Source organism: Muntiacus reevesi, chromosome 1, assembly GCF_963930625.1.
Source record: "Muntiacus reevesi chromosome 1, mMunRee1.1, whole genome shotgun sequence".
In the NCBI taxonomy this organism is placed as follows: domain Eukaryota; kingdom Metazoa; phylum Chordata; class Mammalia; order Artiodactyla; family Cervidae; genus Muntiacus; species Muntiacus reevesi.
Genome location: NC_089249.1, coordinates 5,635,140 through 5,662,718, shown reverse-complemented (window position 1 = coordinate 5,662,718; position 27,579 = coordinate 5,635,140). Strand labels below are relative to the sequence as shown.

The 27,579-nt window shown below is 36.2% G+C and overlaps 2 protein-coding genes across 2 annotated transcripts; both read left to right on the top strand.

Moving 5' to 3' along the window:
• Positions 1-763: 763 nt before the first annotated feature.
• On the top strand, positions 764-1,702 carry LOC136158911 (olfactory receptor 6C75-like). The gene has a single exon (XM_065920762.1). It carries the CDS (start codon positions 764-766, stop codon positions 1,700-1,702), a length of 939 nt encoding a protein of 312 aa, XP_065776834.1.
• An 8,113-nt stretch (positions 1,703-9,815) lies between these two features.
• On the top strand, positions 9,816-20,441 carry LOC136161651 (olfactory receptor 6C76-like). The gene is made up of 2 exons (XM_065926704.1): positions 9,816-9,995; positions 19,542-20,441. Exons 1-2 carry the CDS (start codon positions 9,816-9,818, stop codon positions 20,439-20,441), a joined length of 1,080 nt encoding a protein of 359 aa, XP_065782776.1.
• The last annotated feature ends 7,138 nt before the right edge of the window (positions 20,442-27,579 follow it).

Below are 27,579 nucleotides of genomic sequence, written 5' to 3'. Positions count from 1 at the left end.
GAAAGAAAAGACTGAAAGTGAGAATATATCCCTCCCAGAAATTTTATAGGTAAAAAATCTAAGTAAGTTTATTAACATATTGAATTAATTGACTGATACTGAGAAAATAGTATCTTTTGAAATCTCTGAAACCTCTGAAGACTATAGAAAACACATGAAGGCATTGCAGACTTAGGCAGTCTTTCTAGACAAAAACTATTAAAAAGAATTAGATGACAGCACATCTAAAGTTTTAGTGGAAAATAATATTAAATAAGGATCAAATAGCTAAACAAACTCTGTATAGTATCAAGAGTTATTATACAAGCAAAAATAAAAGAGGAAAGAAGCAAAATAGAAAAATTAAAAATTTGCATGAAACAGAAAGCAATAAAAGTATATCTTCAATAATATTGTAGTATACTGGAAGTAAGCTCTCAGTTTTATTTGAAGTTTTGAAGTCAGAGATTTGAGCCTCCTTTTCTCTTTTTTTCAGGAATATATGGAAGCATTCAGAAGATTTTTTTTAACTGATCTGTGTGAGAGAACAATGAAGGAAGTACAGGATAGTGAATTAATACATGACATAATAAATTGGAAAACTTTAAATGTCTTTTGTTACTATATACTACTAAAACACTTTGCCCTAAAAGTACAAGGAAGCAATATTGTGTGTGTATGTGTGTGTGTGTGTGTTTCTTTGCTGGTGCCATATATATTTTTAAAAATTTCTTCATATGTTTTACAGCTAACACAGAGAATATCATTATAATAAAGGTAAATAATGAGAAATTACACAGAAGTAACCGAGTTTATCCTTCTTGGATTGACAAATGATCCACAGTGGCAGGTTGCACTGTTCCTATTTCTTCTTGCTACCTACATGCTAAGCATGACTGAGAACCTGGTCATCATCACCCTCACCCTTTCAGATCCCCATCTGCAGACTCCAATGTATTTCTTCCTTCGAAACTTCTCATTCCTAGAAATATCATTCACGTCTGTCTGCATTCCCAGATTCCTTGTCGCGATCATGACCGGAGATAGAGCCATTTCTTATAATGGCTGTGTGGCTCAGCTGTTTTTCTTCATCTTCTTGGGGGTGACAGAATTTTACCTCCTGGCTGCCATGTCCTATGACCGCTACGTGGCCATCTGCAAACCTCTACATTACACCACGATCATGAGCAGTAGTGTCTGTATACTTCTTGTCTTTAGCTCCTGGCTTGCAGGATTCCTGATCATCTTTCCACCAGTAATCCTGGGGCTGCGATTGGATTTCTGTGCCTCCAATATAATTGATCATTTCGTCTGTGATGCTTCTCCCGTCCTGCAGCTTTCTTGCAGGAGCACTCGCTTCCTAGAACTCATGGCATTATTTTTAGCTGTGGTAACACTCATGGTCACTCTAACATTGGTTATTCTCTCCTACACATGTATTATCCAGACAATTCTGAGAATTCCTTCCACGAGTCAAAGGAAAAAAGCCTTTTCCACGTGTTCTTCCCACATGATAGTTGTCTCTCTGTCTTATGGCGGCTGCATCTTCATGTACATTAAGCCTTCGGCAAGGGAAAGGGTGACGCTAAGCAAAGGAGTGGCTGTGCTCAATACCTCAGTGGCTCCTCTTTTGAATCCTTTTATATACACCCTACGAAATCAGCAAGTGCAGCAAGCCTTCAAGAGCATGGTCCGGAGAATGGCCTTTTCTTCAAATAAGTGAATGCGATCATATTTAAAAAATTACCTCTAAAAAGAAAGCTGAATGAAAACCTCTCTGCCTCTCTCTACATAAATTCTTTTAAAACCTCATTGCATTCTTACAGTTAGACAGATGTATACATCATCAATGCCCGTTTTTCTTATTAGCTTAAAAGCAAGGTCCTAACTCATTTAAGTTACATGAAAAAGATCAGTTTTCACCCATGTAACAGAATTTTAGATGTCAGTAATCCCCATTGTTTCTCATATCAAAGAAAGGTAAATTTGGCAACCTTACAAAAACAGAGATTGTTTTAAGAAGTTTACTAGAAACCACATATAGAAATAAAATCTATTTTATGTGAAATAAAAATAAGTATTTTAATTAAAATGTCATGTCACCAAGAAAACATGTTATAATATTTAGAAGCATGATTAAAATATCTCCTTGAATTTATTAATAAAATAGATAAAGCATGTTGGAAAATAAAATAGAAATTTAATATAGAATATGCTGTCAGTATCATTAAATTTGCTATTTGAAATGAGGCTATATTTATTTTTCATTGTTTTCCCCAGAAAATAAAAGCAATTTCTTTGCAGTAGAAGGGATAAACTTTATCTTATTTTTCCTTTGATAATATCTCCTGAAAATTAGATCCTTTAACTGAAGATTAGCTTATTTTTGCCAACCATATTTGAAAAGGAAAACTATGTTCTCTGAAGGCAAATTAAGCTATCCTGAAAAAATTCATATTTATATTCAGACTCTTTCAATTCATTCAGGAATGTTCTCTTCTGCAGACATGAAGAACATGGTAAACTCAGAATCTAGAATGGTGTGAGACACTGACACTTTGGAGGGTATCTTGGATATGGCAATATATTAAATTTTTTTAACCTTAGTTTTCCTTTATTAGCAAATCTACAATATTTGCTTTCTCTTCCCATTATCTTTTTCACAGAAGTTTCTATCTCTCTCATTCATAGCCAAGAAAATGATCCTGGGAGTTAGTATTTGATAACTGCAAAAATGTGTCAAAGCTTGTTTCCTGTAGTTAATAAGCCCCTCTACTTCAATGTTTCAATAAGAAAATTGGTTGCCTTGGGATAGTAGTTTTGTCTAACTAGATGCAGGATAAGAGGATTTGACTTTGGTGTCTTGATTTCCAGCTTGGCCTGATTAAAGCACTACTCTTGGTTAATGTAAAGAAGCTCCAATACTTTGGCCACGTGATTTGAACAGGTGACTCATTGGAAAAGACCCTGATGCGGGGAAAGATTGACGGCAGAAGCAGAAGCGGGCAACAGAGGATGAGATGGTTGGGTGGCATCACCAATTCAATAGACATGAACTTATGCAAACTCTGGGAGATGGTGAGGGACAGAGAATCCTGGCATGTTGCAGTGCAAGTGGTCGCAAAGAGTCAGACATGACTTGGCAACTGAACAACAACAAAGAGCTCTATATATTTCCTAAGTCCATGATAAAAATATCTTTTCTAATTGGTGATAGAGAAATGTGATTACTATTAAGCTCTCTCCTATTCTTAAATTATACTCTTATGGAATGGATTACTTTTTTTCAAACAGAATTAATATAATATTACCACAAAATGAAAACTAAATGATAATTTTCTTTGATTATGAGTTATTGGGGCAATGTGTAAAGAAATAATACAAGTTTGCCTTTAGAAAACTATGACAAGTAAGCAGAAGTGCAAAAGTGAAAATTAAGAGTGTGGACCTGGACCTGGAAAGTATTATATTAAGCAAAATAAGACAGAGACAGTTACTGTATGATAACTGTGAAAATCTAAAAAATATGTGAAATCAAAAATTTTTTTTAAATGAATGAAACAAACCAGAGAAAAAAGATTCACAGGTGTAAAAAATAAATTAGTGGTTAATAAGTTAGTGAGGAAATGAATGTTCAGAGGGACAAAATAGGGAAAGTGGTTAAAGAGATGCAAATTACTTGCATAATTTGTATAAGTATAAAATAAATAAGCTACAAGAATACATAGTATAATACAACGAGTGTAGCCAATCTTTTATAATTACTATAAATGGAATATAACACTAAAAAATTGTGAATCAGCATGTTGCACACATGAAATTTACATAATATTTCAAATCAACTGTGTCTCCATTTTTAACAATGCATTTTTAAATGTGAAAAAGCTAATTATCTTTAAATAAATAAACATTTTAAATAAAAAGAAATTAAAAATAAAACTAAAAATGAAATCATTAATACAGTTCAATTTATGAAAGAGGGTTAAAAATGGGTGAAAAGACAAAGGAGGAAATGCCTAACAGCACAGGAAGACTATTAATTTTTACTGTCAATAAGGATGTAGGCAAACAACCAAATAAAGTTAATTATCATTTGAAATAACATTCAGAGATATTTGACAAGCAGTCTGTTGTTCCCCTTTAAGTGGCTTAAAAGACTAATAGACAACTCTCCTAATGGAAAAAAAAAGGAAAAGTCATTTGTATTACTGAACTCCTAGTCAAGTTAAACAAGATGTTAGGGGAGAAAATACAGATTAATACAGTCAAAAGTGAAAAAGAAGTGATTGCTACTGATCTCATACATATTAAATATTAAAAAGCTTTATAATGATGCAAAGAAACTGACCAAAACCATCACCAAGGAATAGAAATGCAAAAAGTTAAAGCAGTTGTCTGAGGAGGCCTTATAAATAGCTGAGAAAAGAAGAGAAGTGAAAAGCAGAAGAAAAAGGGAAAGATATACCCAGCTGAATGCAGAGTTCCAGAGAACAGTAAGGAGAAATAATAAAACATTCATAAGTGAACAATGCAAAGAAATAGAGGAAAATAATAGAATGGGAATACTAAAGGTTTCTTCAAGAAAATTAGAGATACCAAGAAATGCTTCATGCAAAACTGGGCAGAGTAAAGGGCAGAAATAGCAAGGATATAGCAAAAGCAAAAGAGATCAAGCAAGAATACACAGAAGAAATGTACAAAAAAGTTCTTAATTACCTGGATAGCCATGATGGTGTGGCTAGACACCTAGAGGCAGACATCCTGGAGTGCGAAGTCAAGTGGGCATTAGGAAGCATTATCATAAACAAAGCTAATGGGGGTGATGGGATTCCAGCTGAACTATTTCAAATCCTAAAAGATGCTGCTGCTAAAGAGCTGCACTAAATATGCCAGCAAATTTGGGACTATGCACTGACCACAGGACAGGAAATGGCCAATTTTCATGCCAATCCTAAAGAAAGGCAATGCCAAAGAATATTCAAACTACTAGACAATTGCACTCATTTCACATGGTAGCAAGATTATCCTCAAAATCCTTCGAGTTGGACTTCAGGAGTATGAGAAATAAGAACTTCCAGGTGTACAACTGGATTTTGAAAAGGCAAAGGAACCAGAAATCAAATTACCGATATCCACTGGATCATAGAAAAGGCAAGAGAGTTCCAGAAAATTATCTACTTCTGCTTCCCTGACGACAATAAAGTCTTTGACTGTGTGGATCACAAGAAACTGTGTAAAAGTCTTAAAAAGAAAGGACTACCAGACAACCTTACCTGTCTCCTGAGAAGACTGTATGCAGGACAAGAAGCAATAGTTAGAACCATACATGGAACAACAGACTGGTTCCAAATTGGGAAAGGAGTACATCAAGACTGTGTATTGTCAGCCTGTGTATTTAACTTCTATGCTGAGTACATCATGCGAAAAACTGGGCTAGATGACTCACAGGCTGGAATCAAGATTGCCAAGGGAAATATCACCATCCTCAGATATGTAGATGATAGCAATTTAACGGGACAGAGAGAAGAAGAATTAAAGATCCTCTTGATGAAAGTGAAAGAAAAGAGTGAAAAAGCTGGCTTAAAACTCAACATTCAAAAAACTAAGATCATGGCATCTGGTCCCATCCCTTCATGGCAAATAGATAGGGATACAATGGAAACAGTGACAGATTTTATTTTCTTGGGCTCCAAAATCGCTGCAGATGCTGACTGCAGCCATGAAATTAAAGGGCACTTGCCCTTTGGAAGGAAAGCTATGACAAACTTAGATAGCATATTAAAAAGCAGACATTACTTTGACAACAAATGTTCGTATAGTCAAAGCTATGGTTTTTCCAGTAGTCATGTACGGATGTGAGAGGTGGACAATAAAAAAATGGCTGAGCACCAAAGAATTGATGCCTTTGAACTGTGGCATTGGAGAAGACTCTTGAGAGTCCCTTGGACAGCAAGGAGATCAAATCAGTCAATCCTAAAGACATCAACCCTAAATATTCACTGGAAGAACTGATGCTGAAACTGAAGCTTTGATACTTTGACCACCTGATGTGAAGAGCTGACTCATTGGAAAAGAGTCTGATGTTGGGAAATGTTGAGGGCAGGAGGAGAAGGGGTCAAGAGAAAGAGATTGATGTATGGTATCACTGACTTGACGGACATCAATTTGAGCAAACTCTGGGTGATGATGAAGGACAGGGAAGCCTGGCTTGCTGCAGTTCAAGGGGGTCCCAAAGAGTCACAAACAAGTGAGCAACTGAACAACAACAGTCTTATTTCTGGTCCAACCCTCAAATCCATACATGACTACAGGAAAAATCATAGCTTTGACAATAGAGACCTTTGCCTGCAAAGTTATGTCTTTGATTTTTAATACACTGTTTAGGTGTGTCATAGCTTTTCTTCCAAGGAGTAAGTGTCTTTCAAACTCATGGCAGCAGTAACCATCTGCAGTGATTTTGCTTCCCAAGAAAATAATATCTGACAATGCTTTCTTTTTTTTTTATCCCTTCTATATTTACCATGAAGATTTTGCGACCAAATGCCATGATCTTATTTTCTTCAATGTTGAGTGTTTTTACTTTTTTCTTTTAATTAGTTTATTTTTTATTGAAGGATAATTGCTTTACAGAATTTTGGTGTTCTCTGTCAAACCTCAACATGAATCACCCATAGGTATACATATATCCCCTCCCTTTTGAACCTCCCTCCCATCTCACTTCCCATCCCACCCCTCTTGGTTGATACAGAATCCCTGTTTGAGTTTTCTCAACCATACAGCAAATTCAGTTGGCTATCTATTTTACATATGGTAATGTAAGCTTCCATGTTACTCTTTTCATACATCTCACCCTCTCCTCACCTCCCCCATGTCCATAAGTCTATTCTCTATGTCTGTTTCTCCATTGTTGCCCTGTAAGTAAATTTTGCAGTACTATTTTTCTAGATTCCGTATATATGTGTTAGAATACGATATTTATCTTCCTCTTTCTGACTCACTTCACTCTGTATAATAGGTTCTAGGTTCATCCACCTCATTAGAACTGACTCAAAATGTGTTCCTTTTTATGGCTGAATAATATTCCATTGAGTATATATACCACCACCTCTTTATCCATTCATCTATCGATGGACATCTAGGTTGTTTTCATGTTCTAGCTATTGTAAATAGTGCTGCAATGAGCAATAGGATACATGTGTCTCTTTCAATTTTTATTTTCTTAGGTTATATGCCTAAGAGTGGGATTATTGGATCATATGGTGGTTTTATTCCTAGTTTTTTAAGGTATTACCATACCATCTTCCATATTGGCTGTATCAAGTTTTAAGCTAGCTTTTTCACTCCCCTGTTTCACCCTCAACAGGAGGCTTTTTAATTCACTTCCTGCCACTAGAGTGATATAATCTGCATATCTGAGGTTGTTGATATTTCTCCAAGAAATCTTGATTCCAGGTTGTGATTCATCCAGCCCGACATTTCACATGATGTACTCTTCATGGAAGTTAAAAAAAAAAAAAAAACAAAAACAGGACAAAATACAACCTTATTATACTATTTCTCAATTTTGAACCAGTCACTTATTCCATGTCCAATTCTAATAGTTGCTTCTTGACCACATATAGATTGCTCAGGAGATAAGTAACATAGTCTGGTATTCCCATCTCTTTAAGAATTTCCCCCAGTATGTTGTAATCCACAGAGTCAAAGGTTTTAGCATGGTCAATAAAGCAGAAGTACATATGTTTCTGGAATTCCCTTGCTGTTTCTAACATCAAACAGACATTGGCAATTTGATCTGCTTCCTCTGTCTTTTCTAAACTCAGACTGTACATATGAAAGTTCTCATTTCTCATACTGCTGAAGTCTAGCTTGAAGGATTTTGCTATCATGTGTAATGAGTGAAATTATATGGCAGCTTGACATTCTTTGTCATTGCTTGTCTTTGGAGCTGGAATGAAAACTGAACTTTTCCAGTCCTATGGCCAGTACTGAGTTTTCCAAATTTTCTATGAGTGTAGCCCTTAACAGTGCCATCATATAAGGTTTGTAATAGCTCATCTGGAATTCCATCACTTCCACTAGTTTACTTCATAGTAATAATTCCTAAGGCCCACTTGACTTCACACTCCAGGATGTCTGACTCTAGGTGAGTGACAACACCTTCATGGTTATTTTAAGACATTGTTAAGGCATTTTTGTATATTTCTTCTGTGTATTCTTGCCACCTCTTCTTAATCTCTCCTGCTTTGGTTAGGTCCTTACCATTTCTGTCCTTTATTGTGTCCATCTTTGATTGAAATATTCCCTTGATCTCTCCAATTTTCTTGAATATATCTCTAGTCATCCCCATTCTTTTATTTTCCTCTACTTCTCTGCATTGTTCACTTAAGGAGGTCTTCTTTTCTTTCTTTGCTTTTCTCTGGAACTCTGCATTCAGTTGGGTATATCTTGTCTTTTCTCCCTTGCTTTTTATTTTTCTTTTTTTCTCAACTATTTGTAAAGCCTCCTCATACAACTACTCCCCTTCTGCATTTTTTTTTTTTTTTCCTTTGAGATGGTTTTGGTCACTGACTTCTATCCTATGTTAGGAAACTTTGTCCAAGTTCTTTAGGCACTCTGTCTATCAGATCTAATTCCTTGAATCTAAGGGATTAGAATGAAAAGATGTTAGGCATCACTGTCCTTAGAAATTGCAAATTATATCAATAATGAGCTATCTGTATGCACATTTTATGACCTATCTTTAAAGCATCAGCAACACCAATTGCTAGAGATAATGCAGGTAACAGGAAGTCTGATATTTTCACTCACTGTGAATGGTAACACAAAATGATGTAGTCACTTTAGGAGACATTTCTCAGCTTTGTAAAAAACTATACCTATGCCTGACTCATGTACGGCAGAAACCAACACAATATTGTAAAGCGATTATTTCCAATAAAAAATTAAAAATTAAAAGATATGGGGAGTTATCTTGTGGCCCAGTGGTTAAGATTCTGGGCTTTCACTGCCATGGCCCAGGTTCAGTCCCCGTGGGGGAACTGATATCCCAAAAGCCAAGTGTCAAAAAGAATAGAAGAATCTAAGTATGGTCTTCCACATGATCCTGCAATTGCAGTTCCAGACACTTACCCAATTGATTTGAAAGCTCAAGTCTACACAAAAACTGAATTCAAATAGTTCCTAGAAGTTTTGTTTATAATCACCAAAAACTAGAAGTATTCAAGATGCTTCTACGTAGGGAAATGGATGGAAAAAAAGTGGTTCATCTATATATTTAATGAAAGAAAGTAATGAGTTATCAAAGTGTGAAATGATATGGATGAACCACAAATCAACATTTCTAATTGAATGAAAACAGTTTGAAAAGGCAACATGTATGATTTCAGTTATATGATATTCTAGAAAAACCAAAACAATACATGATGTAAAAAGATCAATGGCTGTCAGGGATTGTTGAGAAATAGAGAGGATTACATAGGTGACATGAATGGGGACTTTAAGGCAAACAAACTATTTTGTTTAATATTGTCATGATGAAGTCATGGTCCTATGCATTTGTCAAAATTCATAGAAAATTAATTCCAAAGAGTAAAGCTTGGGCTTCCCTGGTGGTCCAGTGGTTAACAATCCAACTGACAATATAGAGAACACCTATTCAATGCTGGTCTAAAAGGATCCGCATGCCACGAAGCAACTAAGCCCATGCATCACAACTACTGAGCCCATGGCCTAGAGCCTGTGCTCCACAAAAGAAGCCACTGCAGTGAGGAGCCTGTGCACACAACTAAGAGGGTGATTCTCTCATCACAACTAGAGAAAGCCCTCCTGCAGAAATGAACACACAGTGTAGCCAAAAAGGGTTTTTTAGGAAGAGGGGGTATTGGGAGCTGCCGGGACGAGAAAGGAATCTGCAAGGTAGCTCTTCCCCTCGAGGTTGTCCCAGGGACAAGGTCACAGGACGAGAAAGGAATCTGCAAGGCAGCTCTTCCCCTGGAGGTTGTCCCAGGGGCCCGGTATGTCCCTTTCTTCCTTCTGTCTTACTGTTGTTGGGCTTTCTATTAATTTTTGGAAATGATAATTTATAGTAATAAGGCCTCACTGGAAAAGTCCAAGACTCTTTGGAAATGCTTAAGATTGCTCTGGCTCAGGACACCACCATAAACATCAAATCATAAAAGAAAAGGCCACAGGTATAGTTTGGCTGCTTGCTTAAAAGATTGTAATGTTCTAGAATAGAAAAGAGCAGAGGTATTTAGATTTAGAAGTAGATATACTGCTTTAGTTTACTTGCTCCTTGGTCGAAAGGGTTTTCACTATTGCTATTTCCTTGCTGCTATTTGTTCATTGTTTCCCTTTCTTTAAACAACATGGGATATTATGGGTATTTTTGTAAAATTAGAAAATGGGGCATATAGGATTTTAATGGAAGATTTATATTAACCAGCTTTACTGCCATTATTTTACTATTAATATAGGTGTTTTGCTGCTTTAAAGGTGTTTTTGCTGTTTAATAGTTAATCGTTGTAAATTGAGATTTTGTGGTTTCAGGTAAAGAAAAATATCAGGTTTTTCTCATGGTACTAGTTTCAGAAATGTCAAACATGTTACTGTAACCCTTCCCATGTATTGTTTTATTGTCCAAAGAATTTACACTATACCTGAGATTTATGAAACATTGTTTTTGTTAGAGTGAGAATGTTAGGCCATTGAAGCAAGAAGATTGTGTAGGGGATATTTAAGTATAAACTCTGTAATCGGAAACATTCTAGATGAATGCTTAGGGGAAAAACATGGGGAAAAAATTAGTGATGGAAGCACAAACCAATATCTGATGTAATATGTGGTGGCTTAATGGGGAGGTCACATTCATTCTATAAAAACTGGGCTATCCTAAAAATAAAATGAGAGCTACCTCTTCTATGTAACGTCTGTGTGTGTGTCTGTCTTCTCTCGCCGACGCCATTCATCCTGAGGGTTCCCCTGGATCCTGCTGGGGCTGGACCCCGGCAAGTGGCTCCACGAACAGGGAACCCGAAGGTAAGCCCCCCCATTGTTCAGTTTTTGGGATGGCTAGGACCCCACTAGGGCGCCGCGGGCCCCCCTGCATAAGATAGGTCGGGTGAGAAAAGTGGGTAGGCTTTAGGACCCCACTAGGGCACTAGAGGCCCCCCTGCATAAGAAAGGCAGGGTAAGAAAGGTGGATAGGTCTCAAGTTCCTTCTTTTCTAAGATTAAGATCCTCTCCTTTTTCTTCTAATTAGTAACAAAACTGGGTTATGTGAGTCAAAAGAAAGACAGCTTTTTATTGGAATCATAATGCAACTCCTTAACCGCAGAGGAATTAAAGTTAAAAAGTCCAGTGTTCAGTCCTTTTCTACATTTGTCCAAGAGCAATGTCCTTGTTTTCCAGAAGAGAGCAGTTCTCCTGGGTTCCCTTCCCCTCCTGCTCTCCACCCGGGTGCCCTTCCCAATGAGATCTGTTGCTTTGTCAGCACATGTGTCTCCTCGGACAATTCATTTCTGAGTGTTAGACAAGAGCCCAGTTTCGGGCCCTGGAAGGGGTCCCCCTTCCTGCTACTGGTGGGTCCTCTCCTTCTTTGAGACTGATATCCTGACCACTCAGGGTACTCAGAGGCCGGCTTACCTGCCAATGGACCAGACCCAGCGGCCGCAACTGGGACCCTTCTGTCCCTGGTCTCCTCCTGACGCGGACAGCTGGTCAGAGTGCCCCGACTGGTGAGGAACAAGAGACTTTAGTGACCTCTTTCCCCTTCCCTCTCTCTTTCTTCTGCTTAGCTCTTCCTATCCTTCCGTTTTTCTAGTCCCCTGGTCCTGGATGCAGGAGTCTAAAAAGCCTTTAAATTTTTTATTTATTTCAACGTTGTATAAACTAGTAAATTTTATATTGTAATATCTAATTCATGACCAAACTTAGAAAATGAAGCTAGATCTTGCACTGTGTCTGTCTAATTATGTCTTGGTGTGTTTTTGTCTCTGGGTAATATTTTTTAGGTTAATTTGTAAATGAGTTCTATTTAATTGGCTTAAAAAAAAAGGGTAAGTGCTTACAAATCAAATAATTCTAAATTAAATAATAAATTCCAGGTTCAGGTGAATTAGAAAATATTTATTATTAAATATCTGATATTAATGTTTGTTGACCTATCTAATATAGACATTGTCTTAAAATAATTAATATCAAGTAAAATATTTTCATTGTACCTAGGTTTAATATAAGTTAAATATTATATCTGTTACAAGTTTGTCAACAAGAAAATTACCTGAAATAAGAAACTTCTAATAAATGTAAATGAGATATGAGTTTATATATAAACTCTATTAAAAATAATTATTCTTTAGGAACATTTGCCTACAATAGTCTCCCCAGATAGGTATAACTTGAATTTTTAAGGGTTATGCTAAACTAAGTATTAGAAGTCTATTAAATAATTAGGTCATTTCCAAACAAAATAAGATTTTGAAACATTTACTACTAAACACTGATTTCCTTTTACAAAAAAAAATTAAAGAAGTTTGGGACTGCTGATGAATAAAAGTAAGCTGATGCAAAAATTTGAATTTGACTTTTTTCTCTGTTAAAAGAATACACTTTCTTCAGATGTTAAACTGCATTTGATAATAGATTTAAGTTTATTTACCTTTTAAATGGTCTGTTCTATATTTGCCTCTAAAACCTTATATTGTTACTTTGGCTGAGTAAATAGCTGTTGTTTCACAGTGACCTGTAGTCCCATCTGACTGAATGCTCTAAACCTTTCTGTTATTTGTTGACAGAACTTCCTAAATTATTCTGATGCAGCACTTTTAGCTTCTAATTAACTTTGGGGTGCTTCAGAGGGCCCCTGAAGCATCCCAAAGAAAGATATTAAACTTTTTTATTTAATATAAGTTAAATTGCAAATATAAGTTAATATGAGTTTATTTGGTTGGTTAAATTACATAAAAAAGATTATCAAATGAGTAATAAATATGCTCATGTTATAATATATGGTGGCCATATTTTATGGTTTATGGTGAGCCATATGGTATACCATACATAATATATGGTATTCTTAGGATATCTGTAAAAATTACTAATGCAGATATCCTAAAAATTATATAGAGTTCTTAATATTTTGATATGTCTTAATATTCTAATGAAAAACCTGATGATTTCACAAAAGTTAACAAAGGATTGAATGAACCAGCGAATATGCTTATAACTTTTATGGTTCCTATCTAAAAAATTACAGGTTTAAATCTTGTGTTTTCCAGGAGTAAGAAAAACCTTCCTCTCAAATTAATAATAGAAAAAATGTGGTCTCTCAACAGGGAATGCCTCGGAGTCCTGAATATATTTTCCTGCTAGCCTGTGTCTCCCAAACTTAATTGGGTTTACTTACCACTCCCCACTTTATTACAGGTCATAAAATAGACAGAAAAGAGACCGATCAAATCAACCAATGACTCCGCCCATATGCCCCCTCCCTGTAACCCTCACCCTGGGGAGAAAGAAAAACTAATTAACACTTCTTTAGGCTATGAAGTCCTTCCATTGCCTGGGCCCAGAAAAATTATGCATAAACGTCGGCCGACAAACTTGGGCTTTCATCCTACCTCCAAAAGAAGGCTTTCAGTAATTGCTGCCCTTTCTCTGTCTGTGAACCATGTTTATACTACTAAACTTTAGGGAAAGAGTTAGGGAAAGAACAAAAAACATTATATGTTATGCTGCTTAAGTGGCTTAAAAGGTTACTAACACTATGTTGAAACATTACCATGACAAAAGACTTCTTGGCTGACTTGACAGTGGAATGACACCCTCCTCCTACTCCTGGAATCGTCCTCAATAAACAAATTGGGCCTGAACTATGAGATATATATAAAACATAAAAACTTGCTGCCAACACCAGAAAACTTGAGGCTCGGGCCGGACATTTCACGGGGGCCAGTCGTGGTCATAGTAACTATTTCTTTCACTATAATCAGTCATATTTTATACAGGCCTATGTTCCACTTACAATTTAATCTGTAACTTGTATTAATTGCCAATTTTGTGTGACTCCTGTTCAATTCAATCATAGTACCTACAATTGAGAACAAATCAAATTTCATTTACATGATAATGCCTCTCCTAATGTATTATTACTGCAAAAGAAAATCTTTGAAACTTTTTCTAAATGTCTGCCCTCTTCCACTAATTTGGAAACTTTAGCTGAACAAATTATCTGGGCTAAACCCTCAAGAATGGTTTTAAAGTATTAGCCACAACATCGGGTCTAGAACTGTAACTTTGGTGATTGTCTTGATAATTGTATTTGTTGTTTATCATCGCCTTTCTATAAGGTTGGTTAATACTGGCCAAACTCATTTGGTCAAGACGTTTTTTGCAGGTGTGATAAAATAGGAAGAATTGTCAGGAAGCATTTAACAGGAGGCTTCCCGTGTGCTGTTATGGATCTGTCAGAAAAAAACCTTTGGATATTATTAATTCCTGAATATTCAAAAATTGAGGAGAGAGACACGCCTTTCCAGGGGCTAAAAATTCCAGGCATTTCCTTCATTAGTTTCTCATTGTGGTGATAAGTACCCTCTTCTCTCTTTAATAGAGATCGCCTTGTATTCTATAAGTCCAAAATCTTAATCTTTATCTTTGCTGAAAATAACTACAGTATATATGCCCATGCCATGTTGATTAAAACACCTTTGCTCCATCAGAGCTTAGGTCCCCATAGAATAGCTCCAGCATAAGTTTAAATTTAGACAGATTGCATGGACAGATAAGAACAGTCGAGCATTCCCTATTAAATTTTACTGCCGCTCCAGATGCCAGTGACTTCTTTAAAACCTTCTCCAACTTTACCTCTGCCAAAAATATTTTGTCTACTGTTCTCAGTTACATTGCTGTAACAGCATTGATCCTTATTATTATTGTTATTCTCCCTTGTATCTTCAGAACTCTTCGGCAGAGCACTCAAAATCTCGCAACTGAAATCTATCTGGCTGTTTTAAAAAAATAAAAATAAAAAAGGGGGAAATGTTGGGAACCGCCGGGACCAGAAAGGAATCTGCAAGGCAACTCTTCCCCTCAAGGTTGTCCCAAGGGCCCATATGTCCCTTTCTTCCTTCTGTCTTACTGTTGCTGGGCTTTCTATTAATTTTTGGAAATGATAATTTATAGTAATAAGGCCTCACTGGAAAAGTCCAAGACTTTTTGGAAATGCTTAAGATTGCTCTGGCTCAGGACACCACCATAAACATCAAGTCATAAAAGAAAAGGCCACAGGTATAGTTTGGCTGCTTGCTTAAAAGATTGTAATGTTCTAGAATAGAAAAGAGCAGAGGTATTTAGATTTAGAAGTAGATATACTGCTTTAGTTTACTTGCTCCTTGGTTGAAAGGGTTTTCACTATTGCTATTTCCTTGCTGCTATTTGTTCATTGTTTCCCTTTCTTTAAACAATATGGGATATTATGGGTATTTTTGTAAAATTAGAAAATTGGGTATTTAGGATTTTAATGGAAGATTTATATTAACCAGCTTTACTGCCATTATTTTACTATTAATAGAGGTGTTTTGTTGCTTTAAATGTGTTTTTGCTGTTTAATAGTTAATCATTGTAAATTGAGAGTTTGTGGTTTCAGGTAAAGACAAATATCAGGTTTTTCTCATGGTACTATTTTCAGAAATGTCAGACATGTTACTGTAACCCTTCCCATGTATTGTTTTATTGTCCAAAGAATTTACACTATACCTGAGATTTATGAAACATTGTTTTTGTTGGAGTGAGAATGTTAGGCCATTGAAGCAAGAAGATTATGTAGGGGATATTTAAGTATAAACTCTGTAATCAGAAATGTTCTAGATGAATGCTTAGGGGAAAAACATGGGGAAAAAATTAGTGATGGAAGCACAAACCAATATCTGATGTAATATGTGGTGGCTTAAGGGGAGGTAACATTCATTCTATAAAAACTGAGCTATCCTAAAAACAAAGTAAGAGCTACCTCTTCTATGTAACGTCTGTGTGTGTGTGTGTGTGTGTGTGTGTCTTCTCTCGCTGACACCATTCATCCTGAGGGTTCCCCTGGATCCTGCTGGGGCTGGACCCCGGCGGGGGCGGGGGGAGTAAACCTTAATTTACACACATGTTTAAAAAAATCACTTAAGAGATTGGGGGATCACAGACTGGAATGTAGAATATGACTCCTAAAACAATTGTATCTTAAATATCTGCAATAATCACACTGAAGGGAGTAGGGTTGAAAGTTGCTGACCTAAGTAGCTTCAAAACGATTGAAATTTGTAAGACTAAAAACAAAGAAAAGGTACATAAGTTCTACAATCTAGTTAATAAAGGGTTTTCCCTTTGACCATCATTGTATATGTCATAATTTTTAATAATTTATATAAGTAGACAGATATTAAAGATTTAAGTAAATGGATAGTGGGTGCCAGGAATCTTGCTTTTGCAGCGTGAGCTTACAGAGAAGAAGACCTGAAGTTATTATAATGTATCTGGTAATGAAGATAGCAGTATAGATTCATTTTTAGCTTAGTATAAATCCAGAAGGTAGCATAAAGATTATACATACGTATTGATACACAGATTTTCAGTCTCATATGCTTTTCCTGGTTCTGTCCTGTTAGAGGACCTAGAATCAATGGCACATGACAGCGATGAAAACACCCAGAGCTGAGATCCTGGTTTCTATGGCAACTCACTCCAGTATTCTTGCCTGGAGAATTCCATGGACAGAGGAACCTGGTGGGCTACAGTCATGGGGTCACAGAGAGTCAGACAGGACTAAGTGACTAACACTTTAGTCCTAAAGAATCCAGGCATCATTGAAGAAATAACTGAGGGCTGCAGCAAGGAATATACAAGATGATCCTGAAGCATCTTATAATTCCAAAAATTAAAGAAGGGCCTTTTCTTCTTTCTTTCTTTTTAAAGCACTATGATAGCAGTAGGTCAAAAGAAGCAGCAACCCATTGAAAGCGCTCCCAATGGCCAAAGCTGGGGAAAAATTTAGCAACAAGATAAATTAGCAATGGTTATAATTCAAAGCATAAATTAAATATCCATGAACTCACAATGATCTAAAAAAAATTGAAAAAATTAATACATGAGACCAATGCATTAATTACCCATGTAAAGGAATCTTGAATAACTTTATAACAAAACATTTGAATTGAGTCTCCTGGTAGCCCTTTCCTCTTGCTATTTTCTGCTTCTTCACAAGTTTACATTAGTTGAAATATACTACCTCAGCAGACATTTATATCAAGCAAAAATAACACTGACAATACAAAGTCCAAAATTTCAAAGATTGCTACTTCCTGGCTGTTGCTTTTTGCAGTTTTCCTCTGACATTTAATGTTTTTAAAAATTATTTCCCAAGGACACCTAATTAAAATTATTCAACTAAATTTAGGTTGAACTAATAAGCACCATCTCTCTCCAGAGGCATTTGAATTTTGTTTCACTGCAACAATGCTCTGTGGCTATTTTGGGGGGGGGGGGGGGGAGGACAGGTAAAAACCACTCTGCTTGTTTTGGAAACAGTAGTCAGACAATCTAGTCTTCGCTCCTGGAAGGTAAACAAGTGAAAACAAAAATTATAAACCATCCTTCTTTCACAAAGGTTACTGAGACCTAAGTAAGATATTATATTGCTAGATTTTCCTTGCATTTAAGGTTAGGCCACAGCTAGTTTTATGAAAATTTTGGGAAATGAGGTACTAAATGCCTGGCCTTGGATGAGGAGACGTGGAATAGTTCCAAGTGCATTTTTCTCACAAGTTTCTACTGATACACCATGCATTGTATCTCTTTTCTAGAGCTTCTATTTCTTGATTCTCACTCAGAAATTTGAGCTCTCTCCTTACAAACTAGGAGCTTCACTTTATTAACCAGCAAAGTACATAAATTTATTGTCTTTATTTGCCTGTTTCATGACAATAATTACTGCTCTAATCACACTTTCTTCTTTTCCTTTCCCTTTTTCTGTTATCTCTTTAGTTCTTTGAATCTGACCCACATTCCAGGAAAGCTTGGTGTCTCTGGTTCTACTGTGCAACCATTTAAACACTTAGAACAAAGTTTCATTTAGCTGCTACTCTCTCCCATTTCCAGCACTTCTAGCTGTCCTCCTGGACAACAAGCTAGTATCAGAGACACTGTTACTCAATAAAAATTCTCGCAATACTACCGAGTCTCAGCCTTTCAGACTCAGCATGAATTGACTCCGTGGGACTGTCACAGAACCTCTGCCACCATGTCACCAACCCTTTCCTGAGGGACCTCTTGAACTCTGCTCGTCTTCTGGGTGTAACTTTCTATCAGCACGTGGGACTATGCCACTTTTCTGTTAGGTCTTGTCAATTTTGGGAATAAATTTGTACTGGATTCATCCTTCAATATTTCACCTCACTTTACACAGCCAGGATCAAAGTGCCAAATTCCACCTACACACTATGTAAGTATGTTATTGCATAGGAAAATCAGAAAAGGTAGAAACAAGCTTTGAAGTCTATGAAACACTCCAAAAATAAAGATTCCACACTAACACTCAAATGAAAGCAACAGATTACTTGGGTTTGAACAGTCAAATTGTTGCCACATGGGATTATATAATTGTAAGTGTATTTTTCTTATCTCACCTCATTCATTTTTCTCATTTTCTAATAAATTTATACTTTGGTCAATTAACTTTGCTTATAAGAATCTCTTCTAAAAAGTAATAGATTATTATTTAACTCATAAAAGAAAAAGTTTAACTTCTGAGTCATATTAATTTTTTATGACTCTGATCCTTTTGGTAAGTTATTAATTATCTATGTAGGAAGGAGTGACATTAAAATTTAAGCATATGGAAAATAACTCTCTAAGAAGACTATGTGGTGATTGAGGATTAGAACATTTTATAATGTTCTACCTAATTTTTTACACAAATGATCAAACTCTGAAACACATTATAGGTATATTTTTCTTATACAAATGTGATTATTAGTCCTATCAAGTGACTCACTATTAAAAGGTTGGTGATGTAAGTTTTCTTCTCGTGGCTTAGCTATGTTTTCAAAATTCAGTAATATTTGGTGTCTAATTTACTTCTCCATTATATATATATACAAATATATAGCTCAGCTGGTAGAGATCCACCTACAATGCAGGAGACCCCGGTTCAATTTCTGGGTCAGGAAGTGCCCCTGGAGAGGGATGAGAGGGATAGGCTACACTCCAGGATTCTCGGGCTTCCTGGTGATTCAGACAGTAAAGAATTCTCCCACAATGCAGGAGACCTGGGTTCAATCCCTGGGTTGGGAAGATCCCATGGAGAAGGGAATGGCAACCCACTCCAGTATTCTTGCCAGAATAATCTCCATGGACAGAAGTACATGATGGGCTATAGTCCATGGGGTCCCAAAGAGTGGGACATGACTGAGTGACTAAGTGCACATACACACACACATGTACATTTCTTAAACCAGCAGAGGTGATTTTTAAAAAGCAAGGCTGGACCCACTAAATCTTGCTTCTTTTTGCATTTACAGACTTGGAATAACTCAATAATAAGAAATGAAAAATCACACCTTGTGAAAGAGTTCATTCTTTTGGGATTAACAGATGATCCAGAGCTAAATGTTTTGATTTTTCTATTTCTATTTTGCACATACATACTGAGTATAAGTGGAAACTTGACAATAATTACCTTTATTCTGGTAGACTCACAGCTCAAAACACCCATTTATTTCTTCCTTAGGGATTTCTCTTTCACAGCAGTTTGTATTCCTAGATTTCTGGTCAGCATTGTAACAGGGGATATAATCATTTCCTATAGTTCTTGCATGACTCAGGTGTTTTTCTTCATACTCTTTGGTTCAACAGAATTTTTCCTTTTGACTGTCATGTCCTATGATCGTTATGCTGCTATCTGTAAGCCACTGAATTACACAACAATAATGAATAGTAGAATCTGCCACCAGCTTGTCATTAGTTCTTGGCTGGCTGGGTTTCTCATTATCTTCCCAGCTGTGATCATGGAACTTCAATTGGATTTCTGTGATTCCAACATCATTGACTGGTTCACCTGTGACTTTTCCCCAATGCTACTGATCTCCTGTACAGATACAGCCTTCCTAGAGCTCATAGCATTTTTCTTGGCAGTATTCACATTCATGGTAATCTTAACATTGGTGATTCTTTCCTATGTATTCATCCTTAAAACAATTCTTTGGATCCCCTCTGCTGAGCAAGGGAAAAAGGCATTTTCCACTTGTTCCTCACAAATAATTGTTGTCTCCATTTCTTATGGAAGTTGGATTTTCATGTATGTCAAAGCTCCAGTAAAAGAAGGAGTGGCTTCAACTAAGGGTATAGCAGAGCTTCATACCTCTGTTACCCCCAAGCTAAATTCTTTAATTTCCTCCTTAAGGAACCAGCAGATAAAGTAGTCCTTTAAGAATTTGGTAAAAAAATACTTCTCAAATAAAATTTTAATTGTAAAGAAATGCATTATCTGAACTTTAAATGAAACCTTATAACACAATTATTAATGTTCTTGTATTTCTCCATCAACTACTATGTTCAACTTTTGTTTCCTTCAGGTTTTATTCTCCATCTATTCCATTTGATCTCACTTGATTCAGCTATCTTATTAATATTTGCATACCCTGAATTTTTTCTCTTGGTGAGTGATCTGATGTCACATATACTGGAATGGCAGTGAATAAAAATTCCAAAATTTAGATTTAGCAATCACTGAAGAGCTTTCTCTTTGAGCATCAATCAAGAGCTAACTACAATTTATCATCAAGCAATTTTAAAAAATGATTTCTCCCAATACAGCAGCACAGAGTATTAAAACAATGCTTCTGTGACATAAAGTCTCCTACTTTTAGTGTGTTTCTATTTATCCCTATATCTCCTACATTTTTTATATTATTTATGCTGATCTATTCTATTTGGGGCATAGACATTATAACTTAATTGTGAAGTCCATACTTTAATATTTAATATGTTTTTTAGACTAAATTTCAAAGTTACTACAAATATGGAGTTGATATTTCTGTAAGACCCCAATACCTAAACATGAATCATCTTTAACAACATGGGTGATTGACCCATAGCCCATTATTTTCTTTTAATTTGTTAATGGTCAGTTTAGAGCTCATCAAATACTCCAATGGAAATATCCTGGCATGCCTTTTTCTGTCTAAGATCTGATAGCATCTCTTTGACTTTTTAGACAATTAAAACATATGCTTTTTTTCACCCAGATCTCAAAATTTCTGATATATTAATGATATCTTGAAATGTTTTTCAGTGTTTTTATCATTACATTCTTATATACTTATATAAATATATATGTATGTATGTGTATGTATGTATAAATTATTTCAGAATTTTGTGGACTTTGGAGTTTGTGGATTTAAGGACATTTGCACTATTGAAACCTTTGACATAAATATTCTCCATAAGTTCTACACTAGTAAGAATAAAATTTCATTTAATATTCACCTACTCATTTATTTGCTACCTTCTTGTACAAGGAATTTATAAGCAAATGTAATAATTTCCATCAGAGTACTTTTCCTTAATAATCATTAGAACTCTCAATACTTGAGTTTATTTTCTCACAGTTAAAAAAATGAGTATTCTAAGAAGTGTATATAGAAACAGCATTGTGCATAATGAAAAATGTGCAAAAAATTAACAATTTCTGAGAGTATGAATGTTTAAAACATCCATATGATCTTTACATTTTCTTGTCTCAAGAAAAACATTTACCACATCTGCTTGTAAAAAGTGTTTTACTCAATTTGACAATAGCTTCAGGTAGAATTGGGATGTATACTGGGCTCTTAGGTATTATTTTGCTGTTGTTCAGTCTCTAAGATGTGTCCAGCTCTTTGCGACCACATGGACTGCAGCACGCCAGGCCTTCCTGTCCAGCACTTTTGCATCATAGGTGTGAATTTTGCAGTTATTTCAGAGTTACAGCTTTGCTTGTCTCTTTGCTTTATGAGAATTTTAATTTTTTCAGTTGTTTCTTGCGAGATTCTTTGTAGATGTAAATACTTGCTTTGCCTTTGTTGATGTAGATGTGACTCAGGGAATTTAGTGCTAAATAAAGCCTAGACCTTCAACGCTAGCGTTCAGAGAAACGGTGTGCTGGTGTTTAGCAAGCAGTTATCAGAAAAAAACACACAGCTATAGTATAAATGTTACTAATCTAATTTACAAATAATAAAACATGAAACAAACTCCATTGTAAGTTCTATATACCTAGTTCTATATATGCATTGATTTTCACAGAATGATTTCACTGACTTTTACCAAACCACATAATCAACCTTTCGTTGCCAATTCAACACAATTTGGCAAACGGATTTGAACCTGACACCAGCTCTCAAATGTGCAATTGCAGTCAGAAGTTTCAGTTCACTCAATAACTGATAGAAAAAGTTATTTTTTTTCAACTGGAAATATATAGAAGACTTGAACAACCTTATCAATCAAATTGACCAAATTGACATTTTTAAAGCATTCACTCACATCAAAGAATATTTATTCTTTTCAAAGTAACACAAAACATTATCATACTAGATCCTATTCTGGGTGACAGACAAGTCTCAAGAAATTCATAAGATTCAAGTTAAACATTGTATGTTTACTGAAGATTATGTAATTAACTTAGAAATCAATATGGAAAGATATCTGGAAAATCAACTATTTGTAAACTAAATAATATATTACTGCATAACTCACAGGTCAAAGAAAATCAAAGAAAATTATTAAAGTGTAGTTTAAACACAATAACATGGAATTATAGCATACCAAAACTTTGACAAATCACTGGAGACTGAGCACTTACTGGTCTGAGAGTGAGGATTATCTAAGGATTATCACTGAAAAGGGGGTCCTCACTCTTCTGTAGGTGTTGCCACCACTAATCCCCACAGGTGTTCAAGCTGAGAAGCTAAGAAAGATATCCTCCTGATTCAGGCAAGAAACAGGAAGAGGAACCATTCTAAAATAATCCCCACCTATTCTTCATAAAATGACTTATATTCCAAGGGAAAAGACTTTACCAAAAACATTTATGAAGGCCCTTCTAGGCTCACTAAAACACTGAGATCTAACCATAAGATCATAGAATGATACCCTCTGCTACAACTTAAAACCACGACAACAAACATCCATGTATTGCCCCCAAAATAATTTCAGGGAGAAATCTTTATGATGCAAAGGCCTAAACAATAACAACTAACTTCACTTAACAAAGTTAACAACAGTGATAAGAAATCTACGTATCATATTCTCCCTGAAACACTGAAAAGGACATAATGCCTCTGTGGTATTCTCCACAGAAACTTGTTGCTGTTGGTGTTCATCTGCTCAGCTGTGTACAACTCTGTGTTACTCCATGGATTGCAGGACACCAGACTTTATTGTCCTTCACCATCTCCTGGAGCTTGCTCAAACTCATGTCCATTGAGCCAGTGATGCCATCCAGCCATCTCATCCTCTGTTGCCCACTTCGCCTCCTGCCCTCAATTTCCCCCAGTATCAGGGTCTTTTCCAATGAGTCGAATGTTCACATCAGATGGCCAAAGTATTGGAGCTTCAGCTTCAGCATCAGTCCTTTCAATGAACACCCAGGACTGATTTCCTTCAGGATTGACTGGTTTGATTTCCTTGCAGTCCAAGGAACTCTCAAGAGTCTTCTTCAACACCATAGTTCAAAAGCATCAATCCTGCAGTGCTCAGCCTTCTTTATGACAAAATGTGGTCCACAGAAACTATACAACCTCAAAACAATTGTGAGAAAGCACAAGAAAAATGGGGAGGAATTCTAAAATATACCTGCTCAGTACTCTTCAAATATATTAAGATCGTGAAAAACAAGGAAAGACAGGATTTTTTTCACAAATTGGAGAAAGCAAAGGAACATGATCTCTAATTCGATGAAGGATTTAAGATTTGATCCTCAACAGGTAAAGTATATTGATAGAAAAATTGATGAAATCCAAATAAAGTATGTAATTTAATTATCATTATTGTAACAAAATTACTGGGCTCTCCACTTGGCTCTTCATGAAGAATCTGTCTGCTTATGCAGGAAATGTAAGAGATGTGGGTTAGATCCCTGGGTTGGGAAGATCCTCTGGAGGAGAGCATGGCAATCCACTCCACTATTCTTGCCTGTAGAATCCCATGGACAGAGGAGCCTGGGGGGCTACCGTTCATGAGATCACAAAAAGGAGAACAGAACTGAAGTGACTTAGCACATACGTACAACAAAATTATTTAGTTTTAATAATGTTTTATGAAATTAAAAGATGCTTATTCCTTGGAAGGAGAGTTATGGCCAACCTAGGTAGCATATTAAAAAGCAGAGACATTACTTTGCCAACAAAGGTCCCTCTAGTCAAGGCTATGGTTTTTCCAGTGGTCATGTATGGATGTGAAATTTGGACTGTGAAGAAAGCTGAGCACTGAAGAATTGGTGCTTTTGAAATGTGGTGTTGGAGAAGACTCTTGAGAGTCCCTTGGACTGCAAGGAGATGCAACAAATCCATCCTAAAGCAGATCAATCCTGGGTGTTCATTGGAAGGACTGATGCTAAAGCTGAAACTTCAGTACTTTGGCCACCTCATGCAAAAAACTGACTTATTGGAAAAGACCCTGATGCTGGGAGGGACTGGGGGCAGGAGGAGAAGGGGGCAACAGAGGGTGAGATGGCTGGATGGCATCACCGACTTGCTGGACATGAGTTTGAGTAAACTCCGGGAGTTGGTGATGGACAGGGAGGCCTGGTGTGCTGTGGTTCATGGGGTTGCAATGAGTTGACTGAGCGACTGAACTGAACTGAACTATGCTTATAGATAAGAAGTTGCACTTAGAGGAAGTGGAACAAAATATTAATATATATGGTTGCTGTGATACTGTTCGTCAGTCTTTTAAATCTGAACTTTTTGCAAAATAAAATTGATGCCTAATCCCATTTTCCAAAATTCAAGAAACCATCCTCCTAGCCATGATTAGCCTCATAAAACTGTATATGCTGTTACTTCCTCTTATTCAAAGAAATGTCTGAGAGGGCGTTGATTCTTTATCCATTCACTGATCAGTGGATACTTAGTTGTTGCTATGCTTGCTAAATATAATTCATGTTGTAATAAACATGGAGTAGAGACATATTTTCAAGTTACAATTTTTACCTCCTTCAGAGAATACCCAGAAATGGAATTGTTGGATCATATCTTAGTTCTATTTTTAATTATTGAAACCCTCCATACAGTTTTCCATAATAATTGCACCAGTTTATATTCTCATCAACAGGGCCAAGAGTTTCCATTTCTGCACATCTTCTCCAATTTCTAGTCTGGTTGATAATAGCCAAACAAATATGAGGCAATATCTCACTGTGGCTTTGATTTGCATTCCCTATTGATTATTCATAATGAGCTCCTTCTCATTTGCTTGGTGGCTATCTGTATGTCTTCTATGGAAAAATATCTATTTAGATTCTTTGTCCATGTTTTGATAAAAGATAATTTACTCAAAACTTTACAAAAAAAAAAAAACTTTTAGAATTCAACAATAAGAAAATGAACAACTCAATTAAAAAATGAGTTAAAGATCTCACAGACACCTCCTCAAAGGTGAGCTACAGAAGGAAAATATTGTTGTTCAGTCACTAAGTTGTGTCTAATTCTTTGCAACTCTGTGAACTTTTGCATGCAGTGCTTTCCTATTCTTCACTATCTCCTGGGGTTTGCTCAAACTCTTGTCCAGTGAGTCAGTGATGCCCTCCAATCATCTCATCCTCTGTTGCCCCCTTCTTCTCCTGCTTTCAATCTTTCCCAGCATCAGGATCTTTTCCAACAAGTCGACTCTTCACACCAGGTGGCCAATATTGGAGCTTCTGCTTTAGTATCAGTCCTTCCAATGAATATTCAGGGTTGATTTCTTTAAGAGTGACTGGCTTGATCTCCTTGCAGTCCAGTGGACTCTCAAGTGTCTTCTGCAGCACCACAATTCAAAAGCATCAATACTTGGACCCTTAGTCTTCTTTATGGTCCAACTCTCACATCCATATATGACTACTGGAAATATCATAGCTTTGACAATATAAACCTTTGCTGACAAAGTTATCTCTTTACTTTTTAATATGCCATCTAGATATTATCATGACTTTTCTTCCAAGGAGTAAGCATCTTTTAATTTCATGGCAGCAGTTACTGTTTGCAGTAATTTTGGAGCCTAAGATAATAAAATCTGATGGTGCTTCCACTTTCCCCCTTCTATATTTGCCATGAACTTATGGAACCAGATGCCATGATTTTAGTTTCTTAAATGTTGAGTTTTAAGCTGGCTTTTTCACTCCCCTCTTTCACTTTCAACAAGAGGTTCTTTAGTTCACTTCCTGCGATTATAGTGGTCCCATCTGCATATCTGAGGTTGTTAATATTTCTCTCAGTAATCTTGATTCCAGGTTGTGATTCATTCAGTCCAACATTTCCCATGATGTTCTCTGCATAGAAGTTAAAAAAAACACAGTGACAATATACTGCCGTGTTGTATTCCTTTCTCAATTATGAACCAGTCACTTGTTCCAGATCTGATTCTAACTGTTGCTTCTTGAGCTGCATACAGGTTTCTCAGGAGACAAGTAAGGTAGTCTGTTCCTCTCATCTCTTTAAGAATTTTCCACAGTTTGTTGTAATCCATATATTCAAAGGTTTTATTATAGTCAATGAAGCAGTAGTACATGAATTTCTGGCACTCTCTTACTTTTCCAATCATCCAACGAATGTTGGCAATTTGATTACTTGTTCTACTGCCTTTTCTAAACTCAGCTTGCACATGTGAAAGTTCTCAGGTCATGTACTGCTGAAGGCTAGCTTGAAGGATTTTGAGCATAACTGTGCTAGCATGTGAAATGATTGAAATAGTATGGCAGCTTTAACATCTTTGGCATTGCTCTTCTTTGGGAATGGAATGAAAAATGATCTTTTCCAGTCCTATGGTCACTGCTGAGTTTTCTAATTTTCTGCCATATTGAGTTCAGCCCATTAATAGCATCATGTTTTAGGATTTGTAATAGCTCAACTGGAATTTCATCACCTCCATTAGTTTTGCTCATAGTAATACTTCCTAAGACTCACTTGACTTCACACTCCAGGATATCTAGCTCTAGGTGAGTGACCATATCATCATGGTTATCCCAGTCATTAAAACTTTTTGTGTGTATTTTTTATGTGTATTCTTGCCACCTCTTCTTAATTTCTTCTGCTTTTCTTAGATCATTGCCATTTCTGTCCTTTGTCATGTCTATCTTTGCATGAAATATTTCCTTGACCTCTTCAATTTTCTTGAAGAGACCTCTAGTCTTTCCCATTCTTTTGTTTTTCTTTACCTTTCTGTACTGTTCATTTCAGAAGGACTTTTTTTTTTCCCTCTCTCTTTGCTATTCTCTGTAACACTGCATTCAGTTGGGTATATCTTTCCCTTTTTCCCATGCTTTTCACTTCTTTTCTCAGCTGTTTGTAAAACATCCTCAGAAAACCACTTCTCCTTCTT